The 14,349-nt window shown below is 39.5% G+C and overlaps 2 protein-coding genes and 1 pseudogene across 5 annotated transcripts; all 3 read right to left on the minus strand.

Annotated features, from left to right (window-relative positions):
• Window positions 1-266: 266 nt before the first annotated feature.
• Window positions 267-668, minus strand: LOC147920534 (uncharacterized). The gene has a single exon (XM_087501121.1). It carries the CDS (start codon window positions 666-668, stop codon window positions 267-269), a length of 402 nt encoding a protein of 133 aa, XP_087357247.1.
• Window positions 669-4,280: 3,612 nt separating this feature from the next.
• On the minus strand, window positions 4,281-5,519 carry LOC147920535 (uncharacterized; annotated as a pseudogene).
• Window positions 5,520-6,772: 1,253 nt separating this feature from the next.
• On the minus strand, window positions 6,773-10,553 carry LOC104766370 (fe-S cluster assembly factor HCF101, chloroplastic). 4 transcript variants are annotated; one of them, XM_010490238.3, is made up of 14 exons: window positions 10,203-10,553; window positions 9,886-10,037; window positions 9,676-9,726; window positions 9,330-9,485; window positions 8,916-9,059; window positions 8,691-8,833; window positions 8,535-8,604; window positions 8,188-8,283; window positions 7,996-8,085; window positions 7,834-7,887; window positions 7,536-7,659; window positions 7,276-7,400; window positions 7,035-7,157; window positions 6,773-6,939 (listed from the first exon to the last, which is right to left on the minus strand). In XM_010490238.3, the coding sequence occupies exons 1-14, from the start codon at window positions 10,423-10,425 to the stop codon at window positions 6,865-6,867; spliced, it is 1,626 nt and encodes a 541-aa protein (XP_010488540.1). In that variant the 5' UTR covers window positions 10,426-10,553; the 3' UTR covers window positions 6,773-6,864. The 4 variants fall into 4 exon arrangements, with proteins under 4 accessions (XP_010488540.1, XP_087358080.1, XP_010488541.1 ...); XM_087501954.1 differs by having other exon boundaries at window positions 8,916-9,072; window positions 10,203-10,515; XM_010490239.3 differs by having other exon boundaries at window positions 9,886-9,941; window positions 10,203-10,513.
• Between the last annotated feature and the right edge of the window lie 3,796 nt (window positions 10,554-14,349).

Genomic DNA, 14,349 nt, shown 5'->3' on the forward strand with positions numbered 1-14,349 from the left:
GCGTTTTAAATCGTTCCCTTGGCCAGAGGGTCGATGTAAGAGCTGGACATCTCGCAAAGACGGACTTGTTCGAGAGAGCTAGTGTGTTTTGATGGGTTGAAACTTTTTTTTTTAATTTTTTGGTATAATTGTGCCTTGTGACGGGCTGCCTACGTACCCTTAGAAAAGGATCAAGCCATTCGTAGTTCATATTACAAAGGGAGAGCTCGGTAGTACGAGCGTTCTTTTTTTTTTTTTTTTTTTTTTAGTTCGTTAGTGCAGTCGTTCTAATGGTAATAACGTTTAAGGTTGCCGAAATTCCATGAGCGAGGAATTGGTGTGCCGTCCATGGCGAGCAGCTGGTAGACGCCGGGAGTGACGACCTTGGAAATCAGGTAAGGGCCCTCCCAATGAGCGCCCATTTTTCCTGCGTTGAGCTCGGCAGTGTTCTCGAAGACTTTTCGGAGGACGAGATCGCCTTCGTCAAAGTGGCGTGGCTTCACCTTCTTGTTGTAATATTTAGCGGCTTGTTGTTGATAGTTCTGAATTTGAAGAAGTGCCTTGTCGCGTTCTTCTTCGAGAGTGTCGATTGTATCGAGCATCATCTTAGAATTGAGAGTAGGATCGTGAACGAGCATTGAGCGTCGTAATGTAGGTACGCCAATTTCCTCTGGTGGAAGGGCTTCCATTCCATGCGCAAAAGAGAACGGTGTCCTTCCTGTTGATCGGCGCGGGGAAGTTTGGTGTGACCATAGAACGCCATCGAGCTCGTCGGCCTAGAGACCTTTCTTATCTTCGAGTCGTTTCTTTAGTCCGTCAATGATGGTCTTATTGGTCGCCTCGGCTTGTCCGTTGCCTTGTGGATAGCGGGAGGTCGACTTGCTCAAACGGATTCTCCACTTCGCGCAAAAACCTTCGAATTGGAGCGAAGTGAACTGCGTGCCGTTGTCGGTGACAATATCATACGGAATTCCGTGCCTGCAGATGATGTTTTTCCACACAAATTTTTGGACTTCGTTTGTTCCGATTTTTGCATAGGCTTCAGCTTCAACCCATTTGGTGAAATAATCCGTCATAATAAGAATGTATTTCTTCTGACAGGACGCAGGGAGAGGTCCAATGATATCCATTGCCCATCTCATAAAGGGGTATGGTGGAGAGGTCGTTCTCAACAGTTCGGTTGGCGCATGGATGATTGGAGCGTGGCGCTGGCATTTCTCGCATCTAGCGACGAATTTCTCGCAGTCGTCGTTCATGGTTGGCCAATAATGACCATTATTGCGTATGCGTTGTGCGAGCGCGCGACCTCCGGAGTGATTACCGCCGGAACCTTCGTGAACCTCTCTCATTACATCATTGATTTCTTCGGGACCGACGCAAGTCAAAAGTGCACCAGATGCTGTCCAACGGAAGATGTTGCCATCGAGAAGTGTGTAATGCGCGCAGCGAGTCCGAAGGTGCCGGGCCTCCCACTTGTCCGAGGGGACGATGCCGTCTGCGATAAAACAACGGATTTCTTCTTGCCAATCGTGTTATCGCTCGTGAAGTTTGGGATTGGGTTGGGCGTGCGATGATGACGCTTGTTCTTGAGATGGTGATGATGAAACTTGTTCGTGAGATGGTGACGATTGTTCCTGAGACGACGAAGTTCGTCCTTCTTTGATAGTCGCGGATCCTTGCTCGGCCGAGAACTCAACAGGTTGTACATTTGCCGATGGTTCAACGATGAATAGCGTGAGTATGGGGTGTCGTCCTCTGTTCTATGCTTTTTCGAGACTTGATCGCTGAAAGTCTCATGTTTGATAATCTGTTTTTCCTTTTCTTATCTTGGATATTGGACTCGACGTGTGCGAGGACGGCCAGAGCGTCGGCCGGTGCGTTGTCACTTCGGGGAATTTTGTTCAGCTCGAATGTCTCAAAATTGTTGGACAGATCTTGGACATCTCTGAGATAGGCATCCATGCGGTCGTTCTTCGCCTCGTAGTCGTCGCTAAACTGGTGAGTTACCAACTGTGAGTCACAGAAGACTTGTATCTTTTTCACCCCAATTCCACTTGCCAATCGGATTCCGGCGATTAGGGTTTCGTTCTCGGCCTCGTTGTTCGAGGCGGGAAAGGCGAGCCGGAACGATTTCTCGAGTACTTTACCTGTTGGTGAAACGAGGTGTAAGCTGATCCCGGAGCCGTGTCAAGAGGATGCGCCGTCAACGTGCAGTGTCCACTTCTCCTCTCGTGGACAACCGAATTCTAGCTCGGGAGGGAGTTCGATCAAGAAATCAGCGAGCACCTGAGACTTTGCACAAGTGCGGTTTTTATATTCGATGTCGTACTCGCTGAGTTCCACTGCCCATTTCGCCAGGCGGCCCAGTTGACTGGAGCTGTGGAGAATGGTTCGTAGGGGTTGGTTGGTTAATACTTCAACAGTGTGGGATTGAAAATACGGCCGAAGCTTCCTGTCCGAAATAACTACAGCGTAAGCGAGTTTTTCTAACGTGGGATATCGGAGCTTGGCTCCGTCTAAGCTTTTACTCACATAGAACATTGGGTGTTGTTCTCCTTTGTCCTCCTTGATTAGTACGTCATTGACCGCCGAGTCGGAGACAGCGATGTACAGATATAGAGTTTCGCCCTGATCGGGCTTTGCTAGGACAGGGGGAGTAGCTAGGTAGTGCTTGAGTTCTTGGAAAACAGACTCGCACTTTTCATCCCATTCGAACTTCTTGTTGCTACGAAGAAACTGGTAGAATGGTAGAGACTTATCGGTAGACCGTAAAATAAATCTGTTCAGAGCAGCGATCCGCCCGGTGAGACGTTGAACTTCTCGGGTGTTGCGTGGAGATGGGAGGTTGGTAAGCGCCGAAATTTGTTTCAGATTAGCTTTGTTACCTCTCTTCGTGACGAGGTATCTTAAGAATTCTCCAGAAGTCTTGCCGAACGAGCACTTGGCTGGGTTCAACTTCATAATGTATCGGTTTAGCACTTCAAAACACTGAGCGAGATGCAAGACGTGATCAGCGGCCCGGGTTGACTTGACCAACATATCATCGATGTAAACTTCCATGGTTCGTCCGAGCTGCTCGGCAAACATGCGGTTAACGAGACGCAGATAGGTTGCACCAGCGTTTTTTAGGCCAAATGGCATAACCTTGTAACAGTAAGTTCCCTGATCGGTGATGAAGGCCGTTTTCTCCTGATCGTTCTTGTGCATCATAATCTGGTTGTATCCTGAGTACGCATCCATGAACGACAAAAGTTCGTTCCCCGCGGTTGCCTCGACTAGTTGGTTGATTCGCGGTAGGGGAAGCTATCCTTTGGACATGCCTTGTTGAGATCGGTAAAATCGACGCACACCCGCCACTTGCCGTTCTTTTTCTTTACCACGACTGGATTGCTCAGCCAGTCGGGATATTTAACCTCACGGATGGATCTAGCCTCGAGCAATTTTTTGACTTCCTCATTAATGGCGGCGGTACGCTCTAGACCGAGCTTTCATCGCCTTTGTTTGATCGGCTTGAATGTCAAGTCCACATTGAGCTTGTGGCAGGTTATGTTGGGGTCGATGCCGGTCATACTGCTCATGTTCCATGCAAAGGTTGTTGCGTTCTGGCACAGGAACTTTACGAGCTCGTCCTTGATTGGTTGTGGCAGGTCGGCCCCGATTCCCACGCATCGAGTTGCGTCGGAAGAGTTGATGTTTACTTGGATGATTGATTCAGAGTTAGGGCGGACACGACTGTCTGGCCGCTCAGCTGAGTCCGAAACGGTGAACGTCCGGGCGTGGCGTTGTTGTCGCTCAATGATGAAGCAAGTTCTTGCTACCAGCGGGTCCCCTTGTAGTGTAAATATTCCTCTAGGAGTTGGGAACTTTACGCACTGGTGGTAAGTTGACGCCACAACCTTCATCTTATGCAGCCGAGGAGTGCCGAGGATGACGTTGTATACGATCGGCTTGTCGACGATAGCTAAGTTGATGCAATGCATCGTCCCACCCACATAAACTGGTAGCATGATCGTGCCTTCCGTCATCACCGTGTCACCGTCGAATCTAGTGAGAGGCTGAACATCGTGCTCGGTGGTCCGCAGGTCGATTTCCATTTAAATGAGCACGTCTTTGAAAATAACGTTTACCGAACTACCTGTGTCGATCAAGATTTTGGTAACCATGCTTTCGCCGATCTCCATCTCGACCACCAGTGGATCGTTATGAGGCCCATTTAGACCCGATGCGTCGGCCTGTGTGAACACGATTGAATCGTAGTTCGTAATAGCTGGCGTGCTTTGAGCTAACCATCCTCGCTTGACCTATAGTCCTCGTCGATAAGCTTTGATAGAATGGACCGAGTCTCGGCAAGTCGCCAGACCACCCATGATTATGTTTATTCTTCGGCGTCGAGCCGGAGCGTTTGCATCCTCAGTTCGCTCGGGATTCCTTTTATGGGTTGATGGTGGGGGCGGTGGTAGGGTTTTGGGTCTCGGTTGTGGCGCAGGGGCGGTGTTATATTGCTTGCTTGGGTTTTCGTTCTCAGGATTGAACAAATGGTTATCCCTGTGAACAGCTATTTGTCGTCGCTCGAGATCGACGTCAATTTGGCCCTCTTTAAATTTGTCGAGCAATATTTGTTGGAGGGTGCGGCACTCTTCTGTTGAGTGTCCTGCTCGCTTGTGGTATTCGCAATATTTCTTGCCACCCTTTACTGATGGGTCTCGGACCCACTTGTTATTCCAGGGCCTTGATGAAGATGCCTTGAGATCTTGATTACTAACTGCAAACGTTTGGACTTTCTTTCCTTTGTCCAACTTATCGGCGTATTCTTTGTCAAAGTGTTGACGAGGCTCGTGATGCTCGTCTTGTGCCTTCTCTTTTCCTTTGGACGATTTGGGGGCCGGGGGTTTTGGACGGTTTGTCCTCGATGCCTTCTCTTCGTCTAACTCTATGTATCTGTTAGCACGGTGTAGTGCGTCATCCAGAGTCAGAGGCACGTGTATTATTATGTCCTCCCTAAATCGGGAGCCGTGAGCGAGAGCATTTCAGAGAGCTGATATTGCCGTGTCATCGACAATCGAGAGCTTCGAGACGATTCTTTTAAACCTCTCCATGAAGTCTCGGAGAGATTCGTCGTTTCGCTGGAACATGTTCCAGAGATCGGCGTTCGACGCACCTCGAATCATGAATGTAGAGTGATGTTGGAGAAAAGCGGTGGTAAGCTCGTGATAGCTCCCTATCGAGTTCGGCGGGAGCCGGGAGAACCACCGTAGAGCCTCATGGGCTATATTCTCAACGAATAGCTGGCAGCAGCCAGCTTCGTACTCTTCGTCACTGAAATGAGCTCGGCTGATTGCAAAACTCATTGACGTTAAAAATGGTTTCGGATCGTCTAATCCGTTGTATGGGGTGAACTTAAACTTGTTTACGTAACAGACTTGAATGCGGGAGATTCGTGCCGTAAACGGTGAGCGTTGGACTTCTTCGAGCACTTGATCGAGGTTGGGAGCAGAGCTCGTGGCTCGATGGACTCTGGAAGAGAGTTCGTGGACCATCGCCTCTAGGCGTCGTATGGTTTCATCCTTGAGATCGGTCTCGGGCTGTTGGATCGGCAGTGTCGGAGTCGGCGGGCTACCGCTCCTTTGGTCTTGGCCGTCTCGCAGCTCCTCATTTGGCTCCTCTCTACTGCGTCGATCAACGGATCCTACGATAATGGACGTCGGGCGGCGTCTGTGGCCGTCGTATCGGTCCTCCACAGATGGCTGCGCTGGGGGAGGATTCTCGTTCTCGCCGGCAGGACTGCTGTCGTTTCGGCGCTCGCCCTTCCTTCGTTGGAGCTTGCTGATTTGGTTCTGCGAGGCCTCTTGTGCGGCTGCGATGGCCTCGAGCCGTTCGTTTGTTCGTATTTCCTGGCCATCAAGACGACCGAGAATGACCTGCATCATATCGTCGAGTCTGTTTCTTTGTACAGGTAAGGGAGAGTGGCGCTGGGGAGAGCGGCGGTGAGGAGAGCAGCGGCGTTGGTAACCAGCTGGTCTGCGGCAGGTCCGGCTTCGGCGTGTGTAGCTACGAGAGGCTCGGAGGGCGCGTCGGGCGCCGGCGGAGAGATTGTGCTCGACAGTGGGCCTTCGATTGGGCTCGGCAAGGAGCCTTCGGTTGGGCTTGGCAGGGAGTTCGGCAGGGAGCTCGGCGGGGGGACAGTTCGTGTTCTTGTTCGCCCCATCGCTGCCCCGTTGGCTGCTCCGTTGCTTCGTTGTAGTTTTCGCTGGGATTCGTCATGACTTTTGGGACTTCGAAGAAGTGAGGATCGTCGGTTTTGATTCGTCAAAATAAACGCTTTACTCTTGCCCCATGGTGGGCGCCAATTGTTTGTACCGGGGATTGCACAATTTAAACAAATAAAGATTTTGTGGGAAAGAGCAAGCAAGTTCTTTTATTAATCGGAGAAAACGTGAGATCGTCACTTAAAACAAGTCGAGATAGAGCTTGTTAGTTCACAAGCGAACTAGCAAGCTTAAAGTGACGAACTGGAAATAGGAACGAATTATACGAAAGACAATAACAGTTTTCGATGCAAAGTATTGCTCTGTAGGTATTGTCCGCGGGTCAGGATGGTGATCCCAATAAATGCTTTCTCCTTTTATAGGGGACTGTTGACCTAGGGATGTCTAGGGTTTTCGTCGTGAATTCCCGAGATTGCCTTTTTGCGGGAATTAGTGGACTTGTTCCCAATCTTGTTGGGCCGAGATTGTAATTAATGAATCTTGTTGGGCCGAGTGGCATATTGGGCATAGCCCATATCCAACAACCATGCTCTCAAAGTAGTTTCCTTTATATGAATGAATATACAAATTTTTGTTCTTCGAGAGAGATCATAAAGGGGGAAAACTATTGTTCTGAGTTTCAGACTTCGACTGGAGACAATGGTGGAACATCTACTAGCCGTTCAATTGTTTCCAGCTGATCATATGGAGCAATCTGCAGAACAACCAAACCCAAGACTCTTAAAATCTCAACATCTTTTGGTATATTCTTTTTGTTAGTATTGATTTCAAAGTTTTCATTATATATACCTGGCTAAACCCGTCGGGCCAGGTTATTGAGACAGCGTAATTTCCCATTGGTCGTATGTCATCAGGTTCAATATCTTCTGCTACATCCCCAAACTGAATTTTTTGCTCTCCAGTCCATTCATCCTGTTCAACAAAGATCCAAATATTGACACTTTGAATTCTTGTTTTGAGTTTAAAGACAGAAAGAAAAGGAAGCTTTGGGACGAAGTAATCATTCTCGGGCTGAGAATGTCTTCCATACCGCGCTTTGAGCAGATCGATCATTTCTTCTGACAGTTGCAGGGTGGAGTAAGAACTCTTCGTCTGAGTTTGGTACCTTCACTCTAATTGCCTTGAGGTATTTGTCGTATGTCACAGCCGTTGATACTATTATGAACAAACAATACACATAAAAGAAAGAGTCTTTCACTTAACTCATGCATTTGATACTATAAGAGAAAGGAATTATTGGTGTATAACTTTAAAATAGGAGGTTCAATGTGATGAATGATTGGGTTTTACCTTGCTGGCGTATCTTGGCGCATTGTTGCACTACACATACACCAAGATCTTGGAACGTTCTGGCAACGTCACTCAGAGGATCCGACACTACTTCAGGAGTACCGCTATCCCCTGAAGCAGATAACTAACAAACGAAAAGGAATAAAAGAGTTAGAACAACAAGTCCAGTAATATTACTGTTCAGTCACCTGATATAACGAAAGAATGAGATGAACATTCCAGGGACATCAAAATGGCTTTTTTATTAACTAACGTCAAAAGAGTCTACATCAATACATCATATATAAAACATGCATACCGTTGGTCTAATGGGAAGGTCAAAGAGGTGAGGTATGCCAAATTGCTTAACAACCTGCAGCCAGAGATGTACTGTCAGAAATTATCTAAATGCGCATTTCCCTGTTGAAAGTTTCATTTTGGTTTACGCAAGTGAAACTAAGAGACGGCATAAGTCAGCTACCTCAGAACCTGAACCTTTCCCAAAAGGGTAATAACGTTTCCCATCAGCGTCAAAGTGGCTCATATTCTCCACAACAGCAACGCAAGGCACCTATTCCGTAAAACCAAACAAGAATCTCGGAAGTTCATATCTGTTTGTTGCAAAGTAAAGAAAAAAAGCAAGTTCACAAGATTTTATATAAAGAAGAAAAACCTTCAGTTTTGAGAACATTCGTACACCTTTCGCAACATCAATAAACGCCAACTTTTGCGGGGTGGTTACAATTACCGCTGCTGTCAATGGCGCAACCTGATAACATGAATATTAGCCTTAGCATCAGCATCACCAGAAGCAATTAATATTCATCATATTTCAGTTTCTAGCAAAGTTATTCAGATGTTACTTGCTAGGGAAAAAGCATTGGCATGCACATGTATATTTGCATACTTTCATTATGAATTGACTTAATGAGGCCCTCAAAACAAAAGTGGTCATACATATGCTAACGAACTCCAAGTAAAATACACATATGATTAATTGTATGATATTCAGAACCGAACCTGGCATAAGGTTAGTTGTATATCACCAGTTCCAGGAGGCATGTCGATAACAAGATAATCCAGCTCTCCCCTGCATCAAATTACCAATAAAGATTATGACTTTTTTTCTTCTTCTAAAATTAGATCAAGTCATGATCTTATTGTAAATGAACAAACCATTCAGCTGTTGTAAGGAGTTGATTTATAACACCAGACACCATAGGACCTCTCATTATGGCACGCCCTTGTCCTGCAAATCCAAATGAGACTAGCTTTACCCCTATGTATTCTGTTGGAATGATGGTCTTCGTCTCTGGGTTCTATTGAACACATAAAAAGGCGAAAAAAATTAGTCTTTTGGTCTTACTACTGCTATCACAAGGTGAGTAAGAGTATAATTACCATTTCCAGTATACGGCTCTCAGGATTGACCATGGTTGGTAGACTTGGACCATAGACATCAGCATCAAAGATGCCAACTCTAGCACCCATACCAGCTAATGTATAAGCAAGATTTACGGCTACTGTTGATTTTCCAACACCACCCTGAAAGGTTCATCTAACAACAGCGTGTCATGAACTAAAGGGATGGAACTAAAGACAGTTATGGGCAGATTAGTTTCTAAGTCTCAAAAGAAGAAAGACAAAATCCTGTTTTATATCTATCTTCCCAGCCTCATGTGAATATACAACATAACTACTTTGGTTCAGGAGCATGAGTATTCCATATATACTAAGCTACGAGTACACACATCAGTACAAAAAAGAAACATCAAGAGCTACATAGATTGGGAATTTATTGGAAGATATTTGTACCTTGCAACTTGAAACAGCAATAATGTTTGAAATTCTTGATAAACCAAAGGGAAGCTGCCCTGCAAATATGGGTTTGGCTGGTTGTGCTGACATTGTCACATTGACCTTCTTCACCCATGGAAGAGCTGCAACTACCTCATTTGCCTTGTTCTCAAACTACAAAAGAATTTTTATTATGTCATATTATTATACATCCAACAAAAACAACAAGGATATACTAAAAACTGATTCATTACTTATAAAACTAAGGATATAGCTCCAAAACCCTCCTAATGGATTGCAATATCTATACTATATCAGTAGTAGTGTGATACATATAAGAATAGTGGATGGTTTTGTCATGTACCATGTCCTTGACTGGACATGCCGGTGTTGTGAGCTCCAAACGGAACGAAACCTACAACAGAAGACCATAAAACATGCATGTTTCAGACTTGAACAAACAATTTAAAAACAGAACAATTTGGTGAAGGATAAAAGTAGGTTCAGCCTTGAACAATTATTTTTTTTTTTTTTTTAGCCTTGAACAATTTAGTGAAGGAGAAAGTATAATTACCTCTCCCAAAGCTTCATCAATCCCCAAATCTTTCACAAAACCACAAGAAACAATATCTGTCCCAAAATCAGGATCAATGATCTGAGACAGCGCCTTCAACACATCTCTTTCTGATGTTTTGTCAACACTCTCACCAGTACTACTACTACTAGCTGTTCAAGACGCATAATTTAATTTCTCAGAAAACATCTCACTTTATAAGTACTACACAACTACATAAGTACCTAGCTCATTTAATGTAGTAGCTAACTCAGACTCCACTCAATCAGACCATAACCTCTCGTGTATATATATAGGAAAAGACAAAAACTTATTACCTTGAGCGGAAACAGCTTTAGTAACGGAGAGATTCTGAGAGACCCGTTTGAGGAATCTTGTCCTGGGAGAAGACTGAGAATGGAGAAACAACTTGTGAGAAAGTAGCAATGTTGTAATGCAACAATTGCTTCTTCTTCTGGACTGTAACACGAAAGAAGGATGGTGTCCCAACGACTGAGGAGGATGGAGAAGATAAACTAGAGGAGGAGTTTTTACATACATGATTAGAGCTATTTCGATGTACAGGATGAGTTTTTTTTAGACAGACGAAGGAGATGATGATGTTTATGGATTCTAGACCACACGTGTAGTTTTTTTTTTTTTTTTATCATTGTAATTTGGTTAGGTTTATAACGACAATTACCATATTGGTTGGGCTATGGGCCTTCGTTTCAAAAGAATAAATGATTTTTACGGGTTTATTATTTAGTGGATTCTAATGGATTCGGAAATTTAAAAAATAATGATGTGTTATTTAATAATTTTAAAAAAAAATCAAAACTATTTGTTATATATATTATTAGTTTATGGAACCTCTTTTCTTACGACTAGTGAAAGATATCGAGTTGCCACTGTTTTTAAAGTTTTAAATATTTCTTAAGATTAAGAAAAAAATAGAGATAGAAAAAAAAATGTTGTATTATTATTAGGCATATTTATATATATACTACAAAGAGTTATATGTGTAGTGTAATTTTGAAATTAATATAATAAAATATGCAATATGTTATGACTAAATAAATATTAAAATGTTTAGCTATTTTTCAAATTGATTTTTTTTCTATGTCATCCTTCCTCTGTTTCACAAAAACAATCATTTTAGAAAAAAAAATTTGTTTCATACAAAGTGTTATTCAACATTTTCAATGTATTTTTACGCTAAATTTCCTAATTTATCTCTAACCCAAAGCTTATTTCATTAAATTTAAATTATTAACAGCTTATTAAAATAGTGACAAACATGTATAATTCAAAATTTTCTTAATTTGTGTGAAATGTGTCAAAATGACACTCTCTATGAAACAGAAATGTATTAAATAAATTAATCGGTTATATTGAATATTTATCTTTCAAGAATAATCTGATTTAACATCAAAATTGTAAAATAATTAATCTTCTATCATAATTAATTGTCAAATGCAACATGAGACCATTTTTTTTTTTGGTCAAAAATGATATGCTATAAAACATGATCTGTGAATATGTATTTATAAGTATGTCACACTATTTTTTTGTTTATAAACATAATGGCTACTTCTAATACAATTTATGACAACTTTAAATTAATAATTAAGATTTTGGGATATCATTAATATGTGGTAATTTTTGTTTTGAGAACCTAACGTCATATGTCATATCTGATCATAAAGGTAGTATATTCAAACAAATGGTTAATATAGGGGGAAATTGTTGCACTAGTACATCATGAGTACAACTATTAATAACTCATGAGGAAAATTGTTTAAAATCTCTACCTCATCCATCAATAAACTCTCTAATCCGACTCAATATACTCAAAAATCCAAATAAAAGTTATGAGTTATTCAATAATTTATTTAATTATTTTTTAATTCAAAACAATGTGGTATTAGTTTTGTGGAACTTTTTCTGTATGACTAGTGAAAGATATAGAGTTGTTATTGTCTTAAAAGTCGAAATATTTAGCATGGAAATTTAACTAACCATTAAAATGAATGTTAAAAAGTCGAATTTCCTACATAGAGAATAAAATCATATAAAAGCTAAGTGCGATTAGAGAGAAACATAATATTTGGATATCACCAATGAGCAATAGCTGATTTTATATAATTAACTTACATGTCTATATCTAAATAAATAATTATCTTTTCGCAACTAACTAACAAAAATATATAGTTACATATGCTAATTTTATGTGTGCTTGATCATTTTGATTGACATATATCATTTTTGAAAAAAAATATTTGGCATGGAAATTTAACTAACCATTAAATGAATGTTAAAAAGTCGAATTTCCTACATAGAAAATAATTTGAAATGAACAATCTTAAAAGCTAAGGATGATTATAGAGAAACATAATGTTTGGATATCAACAATGACACTAACCAATTTTATATAATTAACTTACATGTCTATATCTAAATGAATTTTTAACTTTTTTCAACTAACTAACAAACATATATAGTTACAAATGCAAATTTTATGTGTGCTTGATCATTTAGACTTTGACATATATCATTTTTGAAAAAAATTATTTAGCATGGAAATTTAACTAACAATTAAAATGAATGTTAAAAAGTCAAATTTACTACATAGATAATAAAATAAATTGAACAATCTTAAATATATAGTTACAAATGCAAATTTTATGTGTGCTTGATCATTTAGACTTTGACATATATCATTTTTGAAAAAAATTATTTAGCATGGAAATTTAACTAACAATTAAAATGAATGTTAAAAAGTCAAATTTACTACATAGATAATAAAATAAAATGAACAATCTTAAATATATAGTTACAAATGCAAATTTTATGTGTGCTTGATCATTTAGTCTTTGACATATAACATCTTTGAAAAAAATTATTTAGCATGGAAATTTAGCTAACAATTAAAATGAATGTTAAAAAGTCAAATTTACTACATAGATAATAAAATAAAACGAACAATCTTAAAATCTAAGTACAATTAGAGAGAAACATAATATTTGAATATCATCAATGAGCAATATCCAATTTCATATAATTAACTTTCATGTCCATATCTAAATGAATAAATAACTTTTCTCAACTAACTAACCATTAAAATGAATGTTAAAAAGTCGAAGTTTTAACATAGAGAATAAAATGAAATGAACAATCTTGAAAGCGAAGTGCAAAGAGAGAGAAAAATAATATTTGGATATCACTAATGAGCAATAGCCAATTTTATATAATTAACTTACATTTCTATATCTAAATGAATAATTAACTTTTCACAACTAACTAACAAAAATATATAGTTACATATGCTAATTTTATGCGTGCTTGATCATTTAGATTTTGACATATATCATATTTGAAAAAAATTATTTAGGATGGAAATTTAACTAACCATTAAAATAAATGTTAAAAAGTCGAATTTCCTAAATAGTGAACAGAATCAAATAAAGAATCTTAAAAGCTAAGTGCGATTAGAGAGAAACATAATATTTGGATATCACCAATGAGCAATAGCCAATTTTATATAATTAACTTACATTTCTATATCTAAATGAATAATTAACTTTTCTCAACTAACTAACAAAAAATATATAGTTACATATGCTAATTTTATGTGTACTTGATCATTTAGATTTTTACATATATCATTTTTGAAAAAAATTATTTAGCATGGAAATTTAACTAACGATTAAATGATGTGAAAAAGTCAAATTTCCTACATAGATAATAAAATCAAATGTACAATCTTAAAAGCTAAGTGCGATTAGAGAGAAACATAATATTTGGATATCACCAATGAGCAATAGCCAATTTTATATAATTAACTTACATTTCTATATCTAAATGAATAATTAACTTGTCTCAATTAACTAACAAAAATATATAGTTACATATGCTAATTTTTGTGTGCTTGATCATTTAGATTTTGACATATATCATTTGTGAAAAAAAAATATTTAGCATGGAAATTTAACTAACCATTAAAATGAATGTTAAAAAGTCAAATTTCCTACATAGAGAATAAAATGAAATGAACAATCTTAAAAGCTAAATGCGATTAGAGAGAAACATAATATTTGGATATCACCAATGAGCAATAGCCAATTTTATATAATTAACTTACATTTCTATATCTAAATGAATAATTAACTTTTCACAACTAACTAACAAAAATATATAGTTACATATGCTAATTTTATGCGTGCTTGATCATTTAGATTTTGACATATATCATATTTGAAAAAAATTATTTAGGATGGAAATTTAACTAACCATTAAAATAAATGTTAAAAAGTCGAATTTCCTAAATAGTGAACAGAATCAAATAAAAAATCTTAAAAGCTAAGTGCGATTAGAGAGAAACATAATATTTGGATATCACCAATGAGCAATAGCCAATTTTATATAATTAACTTACATTTCTATATCTAAATGAATAATTAACTTTTCTCAACTAACTAACAA

Source organism: Camelina sativa, chromosome 19 (genome assembly GCF_030686135.1).
Source record: "Camelina sativa cultivar CO46 ecotype springtype chromosome 19, ASM3068613v1".
Classification (NCBI taxonomy): domain Eukaryota; kingdom Viridiplantae; phylum Streptophyta; class Magnoliopsida; order Brassicales; family Brassicaceae; genus Camelina; species Camelina sativa.